Source organism: Chenopodium album, chromosome 22 (assembly GCF_948465745.1).
Source record: "Chenopodium album chromosome 22, dcCheAlbu1.1, whole genome shotgun sequence".
Lineage (NCBI taxonomy): Eukaryota > Viridiplantae > Streptophyta > Magnoliopsida > Caryophyllales > Amaranthaceae > Chenopodium > Chenopodium album.
This window is the reverse complement of record NC_137855.1, coordinates 39,453,227-39,476,277: the sequence shown is the minus strand read 5'-3', so window position 1 is coordinate 39,476,277 and position 23,051 is coordinate 39,453,227. Positions and strand designations below refer to the sequence as shown.

At 31.5% G+C, this 23,051-nt stretch overlaps 2 protein-coding genes across 2 annotated transcripts; both read left to right on the top strand.

Moving 5' to 3' along the window:
• Nucleotides 1–2,705: 2,705 nt before the first annotated feature.
• On the top strand, nt 2,706–3,995 carry LOC145605712 (protein GOS9-like). Its single transcript, XM_081661784.1, has 4 exons — nt 2,706–2,828; nt 2,938–3,126; nt 3,413–3,655; nt 3,760–3,995. Exons 1-4 carry the CDS (start codon nt 2,814–2,816, stop codon nt 3,763–3,765), a joined length of 453 nt encoding a protein of 150 aa, XP_081517910.1. The 5' UTR covers nt 2,706–2,813; the 3' UTR covers nt 3,766–3,995.
• An 8,666-nt stretch (nt 3,996–12,661) lies between these two features.
• Nucleotides 12,662–17,617, top strand: LOC145604409 (uncharacterized). Its single transcript, XM_081660315.1, has 6 exons — nt 12,662–12,682; nt 12,905–13,063; nt 13,961–14,227; nt 15,639–15,839; nt 16,170–16,442; nt 17,561–17,617. Exons 1-6 carry the CDS (start codon nt 12,662–12,664, stop codon nt 17,615–17,617), a joined length of 978 nt encoding a protein of 325 aa, XP_081516441.1.
• The last annotated feature ends 5,434 nt before the right edge of the window (nt 17,618–23,051 follow it).

The window sequence follows — 23,051 nt, the reverse complement described above, 5'->3', positions numbered from 1 at the left end:
TCTACAGCGCAACCTTTTAAGGGTGCAGTCTACAACACAAAATATGTAATTGGGCGCACATATTAGCATAAGTGACACTAATGAACTAAGGTTCCATAGAAAAAAGTGAAATCTTTATTAATTTATATAATTGTTTAAACATTATTTAAACTTATATGGTTTTCCATCACGCGTGACTAAATTAGCCTTATCTTCTATTTATTTTTTTCATTTAAGCATTTCTTAACCTCCACCATTTTATTAAGCAGCTTCCTTCAAATAAAAAAGTGTGCTATTATTTTCCTTTGTTCTCTTCTCCAATTACTTTTTTCTATATTGATCTCATATGATTGACTTAGTTTCCTTTCCCTTTCCACTTAGTTAAATACTAAATTGATAAATTGAAAAAAAACATTTGAATACCTTTATTCTATAAGATTTTAGGATACATAAGTAATTTTCTAATACCAAACCCCACAGAATGATTTAAAATACTTAATTCAAAAAATAATTTTAGAATTAGATTTTAGGATATGCCAAATTGATTGTCGTATTTTTTATGTACAACACTTAAATTGTGGAGGTTGAGAGAGAATTATTTAAAGGGAAAAAATTGGTTATAATGGAAAAGAAAATAAGTCAATCATCATATGATGAGATGTACAAAAAAGTAATTGAATAAACAAACAATAGAAAATAATGGCGAAATTTTTTTGAAATAATTTAATTTAATGGTTACTTAAGCACCTGATGAGATGGAAAATTAAGTAGAATGGAATTAAAGAAAAGTATATTTAAACAAATAAGCATTAAAAGTATTTAAGATTTCACTTTCATACAAAATCTAAATTTTGCAAATGTCAGTTATGTTGTTATGTGCACCCAAGTGCATAGCTTATGATGTTGACTGTACCCTCGAAAGGTTGTACTGCTACACGCATCTTTGTCATAGTTGGTGCTGTTGCGGCCAATTTTTCCTAATAATAATAATAATTATTATTATTATTATTATTATTATAATAATAATATGGTGGTATTAATATTAAAATTAGAAGAATAAAATAATTTTAAAATTTTCAAATCAAATTATAAAAAATAAGTTTAGAGAAGAAAAAATAAGTTCAGAAAAGATCAGATAAAATAAGTTCAGATCAAATTAGATAAAAAAATAAAAAAAAAATAAAAAAAAAAACAATTTCACATCAGATTAGAAAAGATTACTCGTGATCGGGTAATCCGTTTGATAAGCGAGTTAATTAAGTTTGAATCAAGGATTCTCAAACCTTTTAATAAATGGGTTATGTTTGGGTTAAGAGTTTATCAACCCGTTTAGTATCGATACATAAACGAATTCGACACAACACCACCCGTTTTATAACCCCAACCTAACTTTTGTACAAAGTTTGAAGTTATGGCCTGGTATACTCTAACTTGATGAGTTTGCCTGAAATTTAACAGTTTATGAATGTAAGTCCCCGCCCAAAAGAAAAAAAAAATGTAAATCATGTGATGCAAGGTTAACACAGTTAAACACAAGCTCGACCGATATTGATTTGTTCACATCACGTGGGCTAAAAATGTAATACAAGTTAAAATTAAAGTTTAGCCAAGATTTTATTTTGTCGTTACATGGAGTATCACTCATTATATTTCACATCATATATGCTCATCAACTAGCTAGGGTAGGTCCTGATGTTGATTCAATCCTTGCATTGCATCCAAAGATGCTGTCTTTTGATCTGTAAATGTTGATAGCAACATTGGCGCTTTTTGAAGGTGCCACATAATTTGTTCCTAATACATCAAAGTTATAGCGGACCAGTAAAATTTAAAATAAATTTTTTTTTTTCTTTTTTCTTTTGATAAGTCAGGGCTAATTTGATTTAGTTAAGCTTAATTAATTAATCTCGTTCAAGCTCAAATTTAAACCCGAAATACAAACGAGCATGTTTGTGAACATAGCTCAAACAAGCCAAATCCTTAACTAGTCAACCCAAAACAAAAGTTCGAAAGACTAAAACTCAACTCGACTCGGATCGTTTACAACCCTTTTATCAAGACAATCAAATCAAATCAAACCTGCACCTTGCCTTGGGGCCTAGTTGCATTGAGCCATTGAAGGCTAAGATAAAAATTCAGCTTTATAGTACGAATCTAATTTTATGTGGACATCGGAATGGGAAATCAAATATATATATATAAAGGGGAGTTTTTTCCAGAGTTTTTAGAGAGCCACGTATGATCTTATTTTCTTAGTGCGCCACGTAGGACTATAAATCTTAGTATTAGCCAATTAAATAAGAGATTATTATAATCTTTTATAATTAAATAATTCAAATGCCACGTAAGCAAAATTGGCAAATGAGATTTTTAAATTTAAATTAATTAAATATAAAATATTTTCTTTAGATATTAGAAATTTTATCTAAATGTATAACTAATATTATCACATAAATTAAAAAAGCAAAAAAAAATTCAAACATACCGTGCATTTCACGGGCTTCATCTAGTAGTATAATAAATTGATGTTATTAACACATTACAATTTTAAAAATCTATTATTTATTTTTGCACACTAGCATAACAAATCGTTCGAGTTTAGATAAATATAGATAAAGTTATCCGAATCGTCGATAGTACAGGATGGATTCGGTTGTGATCTGGAGCACGCACTGTTTAGGCAGGGCAGAATATATTCTTGGTCTTTTTGCTACACTATATATATCATTGCTAGATCCACAATAATCTACAACATAACAAATACAATTACATACTATACTGTTAATAAACTTGTGAATTGAAATACTTACAAGTCTACATAAGCTAATAAGAATATGGCTCAAGTCCAGGTATGTGTAATTTTTATTTGCCTTACATAGTTCATATGTATGTGTTACATATTAACATAAATTAACAATATATCAACTATTTATTTCATATATATCATTATCATTGCAGAGGTTCGGACCATATGGTAACGACAAAGCCAAGGAAAACTATTCCTTCCAAATCAAGGACGATGAAACAATAACAGAAGTAATAGTAAGGTCGGGCTTCATGGTGGATGCTATCGGGTTCACCATTACCGGTGATGATGGGGTTACCAGTACCAACATGTATGGAGGCAATGGTGGAAATGAAAACAAGGTCATACCTCATACTTTATAACTCATGAGTATAGTACCTATATATGCATGCATGCGTATACATAGATATGAAAATTCTATGGCAGTCATTCTTAAAATATTAAACTACTACTCGTACCATTATAATTTATTTCAAAATATCAAAATTAACTATTAATCATTTATCTAATTTTTAAAATTCATCGTATAAACCATAGAATCATCCTATAAATAGATAGTGCTCATTTAAACTTATAATGGTGAATTCTCTAAAATTTAATTTGTTATTCTTTGTATCATGCATGAAGATTAAGCTCCAACTTGGTGAAAACATAATTGGAATAAGTGGGAGGTCTAAAGGTTCAAAGATGTCCCAACTGAGGATACACACTGATTTGGTACCCCGTGGACACGGGCCTTATGGAGATGATGAGCTTAAAGGCGGCTGCGACTTCCAATCTCCAATGCCGTTATGTGACAACCAAGAAGTCATTGGATTCTTCGGATCTGCTCAAGATAGCGTTGCTTCCATTGGACTCTTTGTTAAAAATGTAACATCTACGTTTCACTCGTTGTTTGATTCTTAATACCATGTCAAATGATCAAATTGGTTATCATGATTGCTAATAACAAATTAAACTTCATTTGATTTTAGGAGTGAAGTTGGAGACTTGGAGCTTATGACGGTTGTGGATGCTGCCATACCTAGGACATCGTCATCAAGCAATGCTTTCTTTATCTTTCAAGTTTATGTTGCGTTGAATAAGCCACATGTATTGTACTCGGTCTAAGTGGCACATGCGTCAAGTGTTCATGTATATGTACCCTTGACTTCATGTATTAATATATGTGTTTGAGATCAATATAATATATTTACTTTTTACTGAACAATTAACAAGTACTACCTCCGCTTCGGATTACTCGCAACAGTTTCCTAAAATAGCTGCTTCACATTACTCGCAACAAATTATTTTCTTTCCTTTTTTAGTAAGTTTTTGACCATAAAATGACAAATTTATCCTTACTTTTTTTTTATAAACATCCTAATTAAATTATAAGTTTGTTCGTATTACCTTAATCTCTAAGGTTAATTAATTTCAACTTATCACCATATTCATCCTAAATCATTCCCCTTCATCTACATCTAACATCTTCTTTCATAAGTTTTCTCTCTCTTCCTTCATAATCACCACCTTCAATGGCAACCACCACCTTCAATGGAAACCACCATCTACATCGCCGCCTTTGTTTTCTCTCTCTTCCTTTGCCTTTTGTTTTCCTGATTTGGCTATGAAACCCAAATTCGAAGGTTTTTTTTGTCAAATTTAACCATTTTATTAAAGAAAAAAAAACAAAACAAAAAAATTAAACTACCACTCTTTATTTATTTATTTATTTATTTTTTGAGGGAAATCATATTTTGCATGAACATTATGATTTACTCATATCTTACCTTTTAACCGGGCCTCTATGATTTCATCAATTTGTAAACCCACTAATATTTTTTTTTTATTAGAATAAGGTAGATAATATTTTAGGAAAAAAAAGAGAATCGAGCCATGCATATTGATTTCTTATGTTGCACACACAATTTGCGTGTGTCTCACTGCTTGTAATAAATAAAATGAAAGACTAAGGCCCTGTTCTTTTGAGCTTCTGGGCAGAGCAGAGCAGATTTCAGCAGAGTAGAGCAAAGCAGAGCAGATTTCAGCAGAGCAGAGCAAAGCAGAGAAGATTGAAGCAGAGCAGAGGCGAGCAGAGCAGAGCAGAGCCGAGCAGATTTCATTATTATTATTATTATTATTATTATTATTAGTTATAAGTATTATTATTACTATTATTATCATTATTATTAAATATTATTTAATATAATGTTATTATTAATTATTAATTATTAATTATTATTATTAAATATTAATTTTTAATAATATTATTATTAACTATTATATATTATTATTATTTAATATTAATTATTATTATTAAATATTAATTATTATTATTATTATTATTATCAAAGATTAATTATTTATTATTATTAAATATTAATTATTATTATTAAATATTAAATATTTATTATTATTATTATTAAATATTAATTAATATCATTATTATTATTATTAAATATGAAATATTAGTTATTATTATTATTAAATATTAAATATTTATTATTATTAAATATTATTTATTTATTATTATTATTATTATTAAATATTAATTATTATTATTATAATAATTCAATATTAAGTATTAATTTTAAGCAGAGCAGAGCAGAGCAGAGCAGAGCAGAGCAGATTGAAGCAGAGCAAAGCAGATTTCAGCAGAGCAGAGCAAAGCAGATTTCAGCAGAGCAGAGCAAAGCAGAGCAGATTTCAGCAGAGCAGAGCAAAGCAAAGCAGAGCAGAGCAGCTCTAAAGAACGGGGCCTAATTATACTATGTATATTATTAGGAAATTTTGACAATTATCACCTTCTATTATGTCCATTTTAGCAATTACCACCTTCTATTTTTTTTTTTTTTTTTTGAAAATTACCACCTTCTATTTTCAAAAACATTAAAAGTTACCACCTTCTTGCCTTCCAACTACCACGTGACGTCATTTTGGGCCCATTCTTTCCCTTTCCTCCCTATTTCCCTCACATTTCTCATTCCTATTTGGATTCTCATCTTCCCTTCCACTTTTAATTGCTAAAATGGACATAACAGAAGGTGGTAATTGTCAAATTTTCCTAAATCTAATAATCGATGTGGTAATTCATCTTGTAGACATATAACTAATTAAAAATGAGGAGGCATAAAAAGTTGTGGAAATTAACAAGTACTTTTAATCAAATCAAACAACGAGCACAGAAAATACGATACAAGGAAAATTAAACAACCACAACAATAACAAAATCAAAGCTAGCTATTTGATCTTCCATCCCACGTTAAGATTATTGGAGCAACAAATGTATTCATACAAAAAAACAAATTAAAACAAGTCGAGTTGCTAAAGCAATCGCGAGTTTACTCTATTATTTAGCCACGCATTTGCCATTGAACGGACCATCTACACAGTCGAAGCCAGGGCAACAAGGATCCAGATAACCGCAAGGTTGATCAGCTCTCGGGCAGTAGTCGCAGGTGTAGAAGAACAATCCCCTGCAAGCAGTACCCGGGCAACAAGGCTCTTCATCAGAGCAGCTTTGACCCTCGGTGTTGCAAACATGGAATTCCTGCGCAGCTGCACGAGTAGCCAAACTTGCCATCATTGTTACGATGGCAATTGAAACAAGTAAAACCTTAACATAGCTTGAAGTGTTCATGTTAATTGCCATGATGTATATCTTAGCTAGTAGATAGTAATGTTTTTTAGTAATTCATTTTTGCTGTTCCTTGGTTTCCTTTTTATAACCTTCATACTCAATGCCAATTGGATTAATTAAACAACACATACAAATAATAATAATGTGATCGATGCTGGCCACGACGTTTGGAGGTTTCCTTCGCATGCACTTCTTAATATTACAGAATTTTGAACAATTCAGATACCTATTAGTTATATCTCCAACTACACCTTTATTCTTGGAATACAATAAAGTACTCTGAACAAGTAATGTTATACCTGGATTCATTGTAGAAATTATATTGATGAATAAACTATAATGCAGATCTCAAATAGAAATTTTGAATCTTGTGTTTATGATTATATTAAAGCGAAATTGTAAAAGTAGCAAAAGATAAAAATCAAATGTTGCGCCTTTGAGGGCATACAAATTTTAGTTGTATGCTAGGTTAAATATAAACCTTGATAGCTTAAACTCAAGAGAAAATACAAGTTTATTTTTATGATAAACAAAAAAGTGTTTATCTATTAGTATTTAGGAAATTTTGACAATTACCACATTCTGTTATGTCCATTTTAGCAATTACCACCTTCAATTTTTCTTTTTGAAAATTACCACTTTCTATTTTCAAAAATATCAAAAGTTACCACCTTCTTGCCTCCCAACTACCACGTGACATCATTTTGGGCTCATTCTTTCCCTTTCCTCCCTATTTCTCTCCCATTTCTCTTCCATAACTCGATTCTTACCTGCTCATTCACTTATTTTCCCCCAAAAATTCGAAAACTCTTCAATTCACTCCTCCAAATCAAAATTGACGGAAAATTATTGGTGGTTTGGGGGAAAAAAGTGAAAGGGGAGATGTGAATCCAAATAGGAATGAGAAATGTGAGGGAAATAGGGAGGGAAGAGAAAGAATTGGCCCAAAATGACGTCACGTGCTAGTTGGGGGGCAAGAAGGTGGTAACTTTTGATGTTTTTGAAAATAGAAGGTGGTAATTTTCAAAAAAAAAAAAATAGAAGGTGGTAATTGCTAAAATGGACATAACAGAAGGTGGTAATTGTCAAAATTTCCTAGTATTTATGTAAATAAGTCAACACTTTTTCAAAAAAAAAATGTAGATAAGTCAACAACTAGCTTTTACTAAATACGGGTCTCACAAATGTTGATTTATCTACAAAAGTATCATGTTGATTGGATGTTTTGTTGATGTTTTGTTTGTCACGAAGATAAAGTGGGGTTTCCTCCAAACTCAAATTACTACATATATGTATTTAATTGCAGTTAAGCCATTAGGAACCCATTACATATTGACATCTTGCTTGTTACCTTTCCATTGTATACTGCATTTTAATTAAGGAAAATTTATATACCACCTACTATTTTACTCATTTTTTACGATACCATCAACATTTTTGTTTATTTTATTTCACCGTCATCTTTTTTTCAATTCTTTAAAAATTACCACCAATTATTTTTCAAAACTGTTATAACTATCACCATGATGTCATTATGGCCCCCCAACTACCTTATTTTCATTTTTCCTCTCTATTCTCATGATTTTGGTTGTGTTCGACACTAGCTTTTAGGTAACTTTTAGTGGTTTGACTTTTTCAAACCACTACTTAGAAAAAAAATATATGAGTGTTTGGGAATGTGTTTTGAGGGTTGAGTTTAATGGTTAAAGTAGCTTTTGCGAAAAGTTAATATTATTAACTTTTGTGAAAAGCTAGGTAGCTGTTGAATTTTTCTTCTATTTTTTTAGAATTCAACAGCTAACAGCTAGTTTACCAAACACTCACACTTAATTATTTATTTTTACACATACAGCTAACAGCTACCTCTACAGCTACATTTTACCGAACACGCCCACTAACTCTTGCTCCCCCATTACTCCCCTCTCTCATCTTTAATTCTAAATTTTGAATTCTCACCCACCCAATTGAACGTGAAACCCTAATTGTTGCTTATGAAATTTGCAAGAGAAAAAGAAAAGAGGAGTGAGGAGAGTAATGGACAGAACATGGGAGAGAATTGTGAAATTAGAGAGGGAGAAGGAGGAAAAATAAGAAGAAGATAGTTATATGGACCCACGGTGACGTCACGGTGGTAATTTTTAAGGATCGGATTTGAAAAAAAGATGGTGCTAAAATAAAATAAAATAAAAATTGTTGGTGGTATCGTAAAAAATGGGTACAATAGTAGGTGGTATTTTACAAATTCTTAATTTCAAAAATTAATTCTGTTATAATTCACTTCCATTCTTTTATTGAATGAATATTATTTCACACGTATCTGGATTACACATACATAAGTATGTGGAATAAAACCACTCAAATTCAACTTATTTGTGGTGTATTAATAATTTAAGTCGATGCAAATTGAAGTTTTTGTGTGTCTAACTTGTAGATATAGCTGTTATCGTTACTAAATTATTAAGATTTATGGATTTGGTCGGTTCTTCCTGGATTATTGATAAACTATATTCAATGACTTTGTTATGGTCATCCATTTTTTTTTTTTTTTTTATACTGACACATACTTGTACAGTTGTACTATCATGCATTAATGTCAACGACATAGTAACAGTTTATTACAATTATTAAATAACTTTTGGGCTAGTAGGTTTGGGCTAATTAAGACACAAGTATGGATTAACCATTGCCCTTGTGAGGTTAATCCTTATGTAATATCGGACACTTTGTCTATTAATTAATTTTAAGCACCGGCGTTTTCAAAATAAATAAATAAATAAATAATAAGACACAATACCATTTAAGTTTATCTAGTTAATTGTTTTGGAATTTGATTGAAAATGAAGAAGCACGTGAAATGAAAAAGGGACGGTTGTTTCTCATATACTTTTGAAGTTTAATTTATTGGTACATATATAGATGAGGGCTCTTCAAACATAATTAGTTGCATTAATTTAAAACCTTATTAATTGTATTTGTTATATAATAAATTATAAGATTTGGTGAATATTTTGTGTGTATTGATTGTATACGTAAATGAACAAACTGCAATTATCTGCAGTTTGATTCCAGAAAATATAGAAGAAGAAGAATAGAAGAACAGGGGAAGTGAGAGAAAGAGAGAGAATCTTAGAGAGAGAAAGTTAGGTAAAAACTTTATTATGTGGAAAAATGATCTTACAACAATAACAGCTCATAAGAGCCTTTAAATAACAAATACAACTCACACAATATGCGTGACTAAATTCTGTTAGGCTAAAACAAAATTCTAATCAATAACTAATTACTGAGGCTAATATACAAAGTGTACAGGAAGGTATTCTAACAGTAAATGTTTTTTTTTTTTTTTTGAAAGCATTTGTAAATGGTTGATGACATTAGCTAAACATAAGGAAAAAAAAGGGAAAATAAAAAGAAATTTTGTCAACTACAGAAGCAATTAAAGCACATGTTTTGAAAACAGCAACCTATTAATTTTTTTTTAAAGAACTACTACAAAATTGTAAAAACTTTAACAAGCATTACCACTCTAACAATTTCGGCTAGAATCTCCGGCATTTAGGTCTCACGTTTTACCACTTTTTACCTTTATGAATGGTAATTTAGTTAATTTAGATAATGATTTATGAAGTAAAGGTAAAAAGTGGAACTTACATGCCGAATATTCTAGTAGGAATTGTTAGAGTGTAGTGCTAGTTAAACTTTTTACAATTTTGTAGTAGTTCTTTTAAGAAAATTTAATAGGTAGTTGTTTCCAAAACACATGCTATAATTGGTTATTCTTGACAAAATTTAAAAACAAGAAGTTTTGAAGATTAGAGAAAAGCAGCATCAGAAACTAACACATGTGTCGTATCTATTTTAGTATTATACTTGTATATAATATATAGATAGATAGATAGATATCCATTGTAGAAAAAATATATAAACAACCGGTAAGTCTTGTATGTGGCTAATTACATGGTGTAGCCATATTAGTTTATAAGAGTAATCTTCACTTATGTGTATGAATAACCTCATTTTTTCATAAGAGTAATTTCATGTTGTCTATAAAAGTAACCCAAATTCATTCCACGAGTAAAATTAAGTAATTTACAAATAAGTAATCCCATTTGTTCATTTAAGTAATAACACCTATTCTTTTGTTTTTTTAAATTCAAAGAATAATTTCACTTAATTAAGAGAGAACACTTTTTTCTCATTTAAGTAACCTACATAAGTTAAGGTGACCCCATTTGCTCATCATTACTGTAACCCCCCTATCCTTAATTAATTGTTTTATATATGATTATGTGAAGTGGCAACACCATGTGGCTAGTCACCTAAAAAATTTGTGATAAACAATAAATTAATGTTTATTTGGTTTAATAGTTATGGTAAGGGAAGTTGATAAAGAGCAAAATAGTGGAAATGAATAGGGTAAAAATTTTCATCACTCAAAGTTCTATAGAACCCCGTGCTGAATTGGACCGATAATCAGAACTAATGACATATCCTTATTCGTTCCTTACGCAGCCCCCAAAAAACAACAATTTGTTATTTAAAAATGGTTGTTTATCTTAGTTATAATACATGTAATTATAAGCTCTCATATTCTAGGAAAAAATAAACACCCAATATATATGCTCATCCAATCCCATCAATACTTGATTGAGCACATAAATATTGGTCTAAACTTGCTGAGAAATTTTTATATTCATCCAGTGTACAGTAATTTACTGTACACTAAAGGTCACTTTTATAAAATTTAGGGTTATATTTACAATATTTTGGGTAACTTTTATCAATAAAGCATAAATACTTTGTATGGTAACTTTTATTTACTCCCTCTATTTTTTTTATATGCATCAGTTTGACCGGCATATTTGCCGAGACGCTATTTTGACCATTAATAAAAATTTTAAAAAATTACATTATGAAACTAGCTAGACATTATGACAAATCTAATGATATATAATAAATAGCATTTATTCATTTTTTAGAGGTGAAAAAATTAAGTCAACCATGACATGTAAATAGTGCAATTTTCAAAATGATGCATATAAAAAAACGGAGGGAGTATCATGGTAACTTTTATTCATATTAAGGTGACTTTTGCTCATTTTAGGGTTACTTTATCAGGGAGACCAATATTTTATTATATATCCGATCTATTTAAAAGTTTGTCAAACTTGTTACTCTGATGAATACTTAGATGTTCACCTTATTTTCACTTATTTCACGAAAAATAAGTTCAGATAAGTTCAGATCAGGGTTAATAAGTTCAGATAAATAAGTTTAGATAAGATCAGTTAAATTCAGATAACTTTAGATAAGATCAGATAAGAAAAAATCAGGTGAATAGAATGCACCCTTAAATAGGGTGAATTGTAGTATGGCTATTTAACTAACTTAACTTTTTTTGCAGAATAAACACTTGAATGCTAAAGGAGCTGCCGTACCATACACAAAGAGAATTTTAGTGTGGAAAAATATCTTGTGCACAAACAAGAAAGAAATTGTCTGTAAATATTTTGGCAGTCGTCGGTCCAAGCCATGTATGTGCATTAATCCAACAATTTTTTTAATATCAACATTATACAACTTCTTAACTCTAGCTACCATTTATTGATGGTTTGATCGAATTCATTCCATTGAATTCTCCTTTTCATCATCGATCGATCATGAAGAAAGAAACAATAGTTGAGTTGACCAAGACAATGCAAGTTGGTTAATTAATCATGATATAGAACATGTACATTCAAATCTGATAGATCACCGTATTAGAATATAATGTCTATGGTTTTTATTAAACTTAATGTCAATAATGGTTGAGATTGTATTAAGGGAGGCATATTCCTCATGTTAGCGCTGACATTATCATGCAATTTTAAATAAAAAATGAAACTTAACACGAAGCTGCTGTATTTTCAACTTATTTTTCAAAGACTAATTGAATGAATAATTCTTTGTTAATTGCTCTAAAATAAGAGAATTTTTTTTTTAAAAAATTATGAGTATATGGATTCAATGAAGTACATGCCAACATGTTAACCTGACATTATCATACAAAGCCGCCGTAATTTTAGTGTATTTTTCAAAGACTAATTGAATGAAAAATTCTTTGTTAATTACGAAAATATGGTATACAAACTATACATTGTTGGACTATATATATGTATCGAACATCTTTCTCATCTTCACTACAACTTACAATCATCCTTCATTATTTCCTCAATCACAAATCGTCTTATTAATACCAAGTTTTCAGCTACAAAATGGCACTCGTACCAGGGCCGGTAAAAGTACGTGTGATATTCTAGCCTGTCACTAAATTTGAAATAAAGTTTGATCGTTTCTTTTTATTCTTCTTGTTTTGACAGTGATTTTACAAATAGTCAAAAAGTTTGAACAAGAACTTAGAGAAATAGGGGGAGTAGGATGAGTTTCTATTTATTTGCAATTGCTTTTAGTATTTGTTTTTGTTTGATTTAATCTTTTCCTTGTTGTTTATTTTGCAGAAAGACTTCAAGCTTAAAGAAGGTGAAAACCTCACGAAAATTTTTGTTGATCATGGCGACATTGTTTACGGAATTGGGTTCGAAATAACTGATAAGAATGGGAAAAAACGTGAGGAATGGTTTCAAGGCACCAAGGACAAGTCAACTAAACAAGACGAGGTATTTAAGCATGTAATTTTAAGTTAGTGTTAAGGTTAGAGTTAGAACTAGGATTGATTTGTAATTTTTGTCCTTATAGAAAGTTTGCAATATCCTATTTATTAGGGTGTCACCACAATGATTTCATTTATCACATTTACCAATTCATAAATAATAATAAAATTATTATATTTAAACACAAATTTTCATACGACGTGGTTAGGGTTACTCGATTGGTTAAGGATTACTAGGTTAAAGATTACTCAGCTCAGTCGGTTTTATTGGGTTAGTCAGTTTGTTAAGCTTAGAGTTAGAAGTAGGATTTGTTTTCAAAGAAAGTTTGCAATATCATATTGTCACCACAACTCACTTTTACCAATTCATAATTAATAATAATAAAATCATTAGAATTTAATACAAATTTTCATACGTGGTTGGCCATAGGGTGTGGTCGGGACTACTCGGTCGGTTAAGGGTTACTTGGTTAGAGATTACTTAGTCCGTTTTAATTTATTGGGTTACTCAGACATTCAACGATTACTTGGTCAATTAGGAATCACCCTTGACCAGTGTTTTGATGTGTCTCACCTAGCTTGTCGCATGGTGTGGCTGGTCACACCAAGAAAAGCGCCGCTATTGAAAATCATAAAATCATATTAGGATAGTATTCATAGATATAAATCTAACAAATATACTTTATTTATAAATTTATTTATGTTTACAAAAACAAGATACTAAATGAATATTTATTTCCTTACATTTAACTCACAAAATATGATGTGAATAGTTTAAGTAGGTCAAGTAAAAAGAAGTAAGGATTTAGGTGATGCTTAGTTCATCCTATTTTAAAATTAATTGTATTTAAATATTTATAATCGTTATAATTGAAGTAAATGTATATACGTATATGTAATGCAGGTCCAGTTGGATAATGATTTTCTAACCCATATAAGCGGGACATACGGGCCTCACAGACTGGAGGGGACTAACAATCTAAAGGAGACATGCATCATTACAATGAGGATACACACCAATGTACACCCAGGGGGGCTTAAGCTATATGGCGAGGAGAGGGAGTCCAGCGAAATAACGCCATTCTCATCTCCACTTCCCACTGAGGGTTCTGTAGTTGGATTTTTCGGATGGACAGAACAGTTTCTAGGCAACATTGGAATTTATACATCGGTAAGAAAATTATTACATACATAGATGTTTCAGTTATGATCAAATCAACCGAAACCGATTTCTTGAACAACTTCTCGTGCATGTAATCACGTATATCTCATATATAGGTTTGTGCAGCACTCGCGACCAAAATAGAAATTACTCTGATATCATGTGGAAATAAAAAAAATTAAGTTAGCTCTAATACCATGTAGAAATTGCTACAATGCGGTTTACCCTAAACCCTAAACCCTAAGTTCACCTAAATATATATAGTTTCAAGATTGACTAAAACCCAGAATAAAAGATAATCTAGAAGTTTTGGAAACTAACTAAATTTACAAGATATTCACCACATAAATATCCTAACCATATCTCACAATAATATTATGTAAATATATCACAAAATATCCTCAATAGAATGACAGACAGTGTACATGTCCAATTCATGGTTTTAGCAGATTTCATCCCAAAAACATATGCACCTTAATAGCCTAGCTTGTAAAGTGTTTAACTTTATATTTAAATTAATCAACTATAAATCGTTAAACTAACTAGATCTTATTCTTTTTTCGATGTAGGACACTTACTGTTTAAGTTGAGAAGTTTAGACTTCAATAGTATCTAAAGATCTAAATGAATATGATGATAGCATAAGAACAATAGATGATAAGTTGTTAATACCTTTTTTCTATTATTTAAGAATAGAGATGTTATAGTGCATACATATACAATAAATAACAAGAAAAGGTATCGAGTTGAGTTGAGTTTTGTTGTGTTTAGCTCATAAAATCTTCAAGCCACGGTCGAATACTTCACAAACTAGCTAGGTTTATCAAGTATTTGTACTGTATAAAATGCTATTTTATGGATTACTGTCAGGGCCGGCCCTTACCATAAGCGGCTGTACAGGACCTAAAATCTAATGAGGCCCAAATAATTTATAAAAGGCTATAGTATATTTTTTAGTCCGTTGTAGTCATATATAATTTATATAATTTATATAATTTATACACTTGTCATTGTTGCTGGGCGGCTTCAAGTTCAAATGTTCAATTCTTCAAAGAGCAACTTTTATATTTTATATGTTATACATGAGTCAAGATTCAACTAATACAAAATTCTTATTTTAGAAAGAAATTTGTCCATTCAAACAATGTAATATGTGTGGTAAAGTATCCTTCATATCTAGTTTTAAGTACCAAGGGTGGAGATGCGGTACATATACATATATATACATATATATATATATTAAAAAACTAAACATTTGTCTATGTTTAATATTTTTATTTTGAAACAATGAATTAAAAGGAGGGCCTAATTATATCTTAGTTACACAGGGCTTTCATAATGATTGGGACGGCCCTGATTACTGTAATTATATTTTTATTTATACTGTAGGATTTATTTATATGATTTTATAAAATTTCAGGGCAATGAGATCGAGCAAAGTGGCGTATTTGGTGACAAAGACAGTGAAATAAACTGGTACACTAAGCTCAAAGAAGGTGATCAGTTTTCCAAAGTAAAATTTTATCATGGAAATATTGTTGATGGAATTGGGTTCGACGTCAAAAGTAATCTTGATACCTACAGCCTAATGTTTACGGGTTCTGATAAGAATCCTCAAGAGGTACATTTGAATGATACTTCTATTTTTTTTTTTTTTTTTTTTTTGAAACATGAATGATACTTCTATTTTGTTTCAAAAAAATATTAATCCTTTTTTTTTTCTTTTTCTAATTTTAATACTTTATACTTATTGACAATATCTAGCGATTTAAAAGTGTAATCAAATAATATATATCTATGTTCCCTCAAGAGGTACATTTGAATGATACTTCTATTTTTTTCTTTTTTTTTTTTCTTTTTTTTTTCTTATTCATATATACTGATATACATATCTATGTATATATATCTGTTTTAATAGCATAACCTAACCTTTTAAATTTAACATATACAGACTCCAGTTTTAGATGCGAGCGAAGTGATAACAAAAGTAAGCGGGTTCTACGGATGGTACACGCACAATGAGACCGAAAAGGTTACAATCCAAATCGCTGAAATAAAAATCCATACCAATAAAAATCCAGGTGGATATGCATTTGGTGACGCTAATGAAGTCGATCAAAAAACGCCCTTCTCATTTCCAGAGAAAGAACACGACCATTCTAAAATTGTTGGGTTTTATGGATCCTATGGAATGTTTCTTAATTCAATTGGATTTACTTATCAGGTAATTTATTATCTATAATTAATCTAGCTATGATCGTTTTATGATTACACTACTAGTTCAGATTTCGTGCCATGCACGATTTTATCATTGCAACTCTAAAATGAAAAAAAAAAAAAAAAAAAAAGTAAATAAGTAAAGTACAATAAAAAAAATACATGCAGGTAATATACATCATATACATATATTTTAAAATGTTTCTCAATGTCTATTTTTCTAGTACTACTAATGTGGGATGTACGGAGTAATGATATTTTACTACTCGTAATATGATGCATTATTTGAACTTTTTTTTCTCAAATAAAAAATACTCACTACTCATGTTATTCTTGTTAATAATAATAATGATAATAATAATAATTTTTTAACCAAAATACAAAGTTCTTTTGTTCTCTTCTTCTTTTGACACATTAGTTTATAAGAAAAATATATATTTTATATGCATGACCAACTTTAATAATGATAGATTTATAAGAGTAACTCTATTTTGTTTACAAAAGTAACATAAATTTATTATAGGGGTAATATAAATTATCAAGTCATTTAAGAAGTAAGCAACTTCATATGTTTATTTCGAGTAACCCATATTCTTTAGGTTTGAATAATGAATAATAAACTTTACTTCTTTTTTTTTTTTTTTTTTTTTTTTTTTTAATAAAGTTATCCCATTTTCCTATTAAATAACCAACATGTGTCACAGTTTCAATGTAGGGCCTGTTCACATTTACTAAACCGAGCTGAACTGAACTGATTGGAGCTGAACTGAACTGATTGGAACTGAACTGAACTGAATTAAGCTGAAATGAATATTTTATGTGAGAGGGAAATTAAGAGCTGAACTGAACTGAACTGAACTGATTGGAACTGAACTGAACTGAACTGAGCTGAACTGAACTGAACTGAACTGAAATTAAGTAAATGTAAATAGGCCCGTAGTCTAATTTGCTTATCACCACAACTCTAAATATTCGATTTAGTATTTTATACTTTAAAATAGCCACACCATGTGACTAACCATATAGACAGACATATATATAATTTTATGATGTTTAATTATATATATTCTAATATTTAGTATTACTGCAATTTCTTAAATCATTCTATTGATCCATATTTTTCAGTTCCCGAAGGATACCGCGTATGGGCCATATGGACGTAAAATTGAAGATAAAGAATGATGTTGATGATGCTTATGCTCGATCACAAAATGAAAACTACACGTTTTCTGTTACTTACGTGTGCCAAAGTGCGGAATACATGAGAAGAGTCATCTGTAATTTTGATATTTACCTTTCAAATTTTATTTGAGTCCTCTATTAATTGTGAGATTGAGTGTCGTCAATCCGAAAGTTACGCATAATTAATAGAATTAGTGTTACGTTTTATAATTACTTCTTTGCGTGAGAGAAATTAGCTAAAGGAAAATCTGAATTTATATCTTTTAAAAAGATATATTAAGATTTCCACTTTTTTAAGATTAATTTGTATCTTTTACATTTGTTAATCCTATTATTGGGCATGAGATTGCATGCTTATTAATAGGATTATTTTCATTAATAAAATTTTATTATTGAGTTTAAGTAAATATAAAAATTGTGAGTTAGTTGATTGATTTCTAATAGTTGTGTTTCTTCTTGTTTGCATTACATTATTTAAATCGATGATGTTAGTTCTTGTATACGTAAACACAAAAAAGTGCTTTTATAAGTTGTGCCAGGATACAGAGTCAAACTCTATTTTCCGGCATAAGGTAAAAATTCGCAAAAGAAATTGTGATTCACGTATTACTTCGCAAGAAAATATTATACAGAGGTTCTTAACAAAACAGTGCTTACATAAAAAGGTTAACAAAAATATACTTTGAATAAAATTCATTATTATATTTACATAGAGATCAATGTCGGAACCAGAAGTTATTAAGATTCGAACCAAGCACAAATGTAGAATGACATTATGTCGTTATCTCAATGTCTGACCAACTGATCTTTCTACCTGCATAGTAATTTATTGCATACAAAATTGTATTATACAAAATCAAAAGGGTGGTCATGGCCTAACCTAGCCCCCCTTGATTCCGCCCCTGCAAGAGATAAATATACTAATAAATTGAAGAATATAACTCAATAAGTAGATAAATTTGATAAGTTTTTTTATGGAAATTATACTCCGTTTGTCTCATAATATGATGCTTGTTTCTTTTTATCTATTTTTTTTTACTCAATTGTTAAGTACAGTTAGAGCTGTCGAAACTGACCAGACCCGAGAACCCGACCTGAACCAGCAATGATATGAATATAACCTATACTCGGAAAATAGGGTAACACTAGTGACCAATAACCCGACCTGAACCTGGCTTGATGTTAACCGACAACTGATTTGATCCAATACTTTTTGACCTGAACCAGAACCTGCTCCCGACCTCAGAGTAACCGTCAATCGATTTAATCCACCCAACAACAATCTGAACCCGAACTATTACCCGTCCTAATTAGAACCTGTACCCGAGTCATGGAAGGTTTAATAAAATTTATATGTCTTTTGTTCAACTTATATACTGGTACAAAACTATAAACCCACAATCCGATTCAGCTTGTGTACATTATGGTCTCTATTCCTCAGATATAGGTTTAATAAAATCTTGATAATGCTTATCACATTATGGAAGGCGTGATTATATAGATTCAACTTGCGCATATCGATATTTATTGGAATTGAACTTGAACCAAAACCCAACTCAACACTAACTCGAACCCGAATGTACAATCTATTAACCCGAATGGAACCTGAATGATCATTTAAAGCAAAATTGGATGGTTTCACCCACCCAATTAAACTCTCGGAGGTTATTAGGGACCATGGTAAACATTTCGGCAATTTTAATTTTCGGGCGAAAAAGGTCAAAAAATAAAAAATAAAATAAAATTGAAGGATATATAATCCACAGTTATTGAGAAAATTTTGAGGTTTTGGGGCCTAGTGGCGAAAAGTGTTGAGTCCCTAAAGCCGTTAAAAACTGACCCGACCCGAGGACTTGACCTTAACCGACAATGATCTGAACCCAGCCTGTACTCAAACAATGGGGTGGATTATAGCCTTCCATTTCGCTACTTTTCGCCACCAAGCCTTGTAACCTCAATATTTCCTCAAAAAGCGTGGATTATAACCTTTAAATTTGTAATTTTTTACCTTTATTCATCGAAAATAAAAATTAACGAGATTTTTACCATAGTCCCTAATACCCTCCGGGAGTACAATTGGGTCGGTGGAACCATCCAATATGCTCTTAAACAGTCCGTTCAGATCACAACTTGTAGTGATTTTGTAAACTCAAGCCTACCACGGACATTTATGACAACATATAATGATCATATATGATTCAAACGGCATAATATGACCCCAAGATGTATCCCTTAAAGTCTTAAGGTTTTTCTCCACCGGGCCCTCAAACCTCCAAATTTCCTCAAATTACGTGGATAGCCTTCAATTTTGTAATTTTTAACCTTTTTTCGCCCGGAAATAAAAATTGTCGAGATGTTTATCAAGATCCCTAATATCCTCCGGGAGTCCAATTTGGTCAGTGGAACCATCCAATACGCCCTTAAACGGTCATTTTACCCATTCACAGATTTGGTAAACTTAAGCCTACCACGTACGTTTGTGACAACATATAATGATCATATATGGTTTCAAATAGCAATATACAACCCCGAGATATATCTCCTAGGGTCTCAACACCTTTCGCCATCGGGCCCCGAAACTTCAAGATTCCTCAAAAAGCGTGGATTATAGCCTATAATTTCGTAACTTTTTGACCTTTTTCGCCCGGAAATTAAAATTGCCGATATGTTTATCATATTCCCTAATATCCTTCGGGAGACCAATTTTGTCGGTAGAAGCATCCAATACGCTCTTAAACGGTCAATTTACCCGTTCACAACTTGCAGTGATTTCGGTAACTTAAGCCTACCACGGAAGTTTTGACAACATATAATGATCATACATGGTTTCAAATGGCATTATATGACCCCGAGATATATCACCTAGGGTCTCAACACTTTTCGACATCGGGTCCCGAAACCTCTAAATTTCCTCAAAAAGCGTGGATTATAGTCTTCAATTTTGTAATTAACAGGATTTTTATTACCATAGTCCCTAATACCCCTCAGGAGTCCAATTGGGTCGGTGGAATCATCCAATATGCCCTTAAACGATCATTTTACCCGTTCACAACTTGTATTGTTTTCGTATACTCAAGCGTACAACGGACGTTTAAGACAACATATAATGATCATATATGGTTTAAAAAGGCATTATATGTCCCTAAGATGTATCCCTTAGAGTCTCAAGAATTTTCTCCATCAGGCCCTGAAACCTAAAAATTTATACAAAAAGCGTGGATCATAGCCTTCAATTTTGTAATTTTTTGACCTATTTTCGCACAAAAAAAAAATTACCTAAATGTTTACCATGGTTCCCAATAACCTTCGGGAGTCCAATTGGGTTGGTGTAACCATCCAATATGCCCTTAAACGGTCATTTTACCCGTTCACAACTTGCAGGGATTTTGTAAATTCAAGACTAACACGAACGTTTATGACAACATATAATGATTTTATATGGTTTCAAATGCGATTATATGACCCAGAGATGTATCCATTAAGGTCTCAAGACTTTTCGCCACCAGGCCTCGAAACCTCAAAAAAATTTCAAAAAACGTTGATTATAGCCTTCAATTTTGTAAGTTTTTGACCTTTTTTTCACCCGAAAATAAAAATTACCGAGATGTTTACCATGATCCCTAATACCCTCCGAGAGTCCAATTGGGTCGGTGGAACCACCCAATATGCTCTAAAACGGTCATTTTACCCGTTCACACCTTGCAGTGATTTTATGAACTCAAGTCTACCGCGGACGTTTATGACAACATATATTGATTATATATGGTTTCAAACGGCATTATATGACACCGATATGTATCCATTGGTGTCTCAAGGTTGTTCGCTACCAGGCCTAGAAACCTCAAAATGTTTTCAAAAAATGTGGATTATAGCCTTCAATTTGGTAATTTTTGTTCCTTTTTATCGCTCGAAAATAAAAATTTACGAGATGTTTATTATGGTCCTAATATCCTCCGGGAGTCCAATCTGTTGGTGGAACCATCCAATATGCCCTTAAATGATAATTTTACCCGTTCACAACGTGTCGTGATTTCGTAAACTCAAGCCTACCACGGAGGTTTATGACAACATATAATGATCATATATGGTTTCAAACGGCATAATATGAACCCGAGATGTTTCCCTTATGGTCTCAAAGCTTTTCGTCACCGGGCCTCAAAACCTCAAAATTTCCTCAAAAAACGTGAATTATATCATACTATTTAGTAATTTTTTGACCTTTTTTCGTCCGGAAATAAAAATTGCCAAAATTTTTATCATGGTCCCTAATACCCTCCGTGTGTCCAATTGGGTCGGTGAAATCATCCAATATGCCCTTAAACGGTCATTTTACCCATTCACAACTTGCAGTGATTTCGTAAACTCAAGCCTACCATGTACTTTTATGACAACATATAATGATCATATATGGGTTCAAACGGCATTATATGACGCCGAGATATATCCCCTAGGGTCTCAACAGTTTTTGCCACCGGAACCCGAAACCTCAAAATTTCCTAAAAAAGTGTGGATTATAGCTAGAGCTGTCAAAAAACCCCGACCTGATAAGTGAGAACCCAATCTTAACTAACAATGATTTGAACCTAGCCTGTACTCTAACAATGGGGTGAAACTAGTGAACTGTATCGTGACCTTAACCTGACCAGATCTTAAGCGAAAACTGATTTGATCCAATACTTTATAACCTGAACCTGAATCTGCACCCGACTTGATAGTAACCGTCAACCAATTTAATGCGACTCAAAAACAATCCAAACCCGAATAGTACTTGACCTATACTACAAAAACATGAATATAGAACGCCTAAAACATGCTTTATAGAACGTCTCAGAGGCGTTCTTCTTAGGGGGTGCCCTATAAAGTCTACAGAACGCCTCTTTGAGGCGTTCTATATATAACACAATACAGATCGCTTATCTAAGATAGGCACTTCATATTCCAGGAACAAAATAAATAAAAAAAACAAGTAAAAGAGAGCTGTCATCTTAGGATAGGCGCTCTATAGCTATATAAAAAGAGAATGTCTACCACAGATAGGCGCTCTCTTTTCCTTACCTTTTTTTTTAAAAAAAATTAGTAATAATAATAATAATAATAATTATTATTATTATTATTATTATTATTATGTCAAAAATAAAAACCTACAAAGTCAATCAATTTACAAGAAATTGGTGGGGAGCCGAGATACAATCTGGGCCCCCACCCCTCTAGCTATAGCGAACCCTATCCTGCTGAAGATGTGAGCAGCTGCACGAGCACCAATATCCTGAGTCTTAGCGAAAGCCTGAACCCGCTTTAGCAACGCAACAGCATCCTTCTCTGATTCCCCCAACGAAGAAAAGGAGAAAGGAAGAAAACCATAGCCAATAGCCCTGCAACGCGTCCCATACTTGTCCCACTTCCGCTGAGCCGCCGCCGACACAACACGACCAGG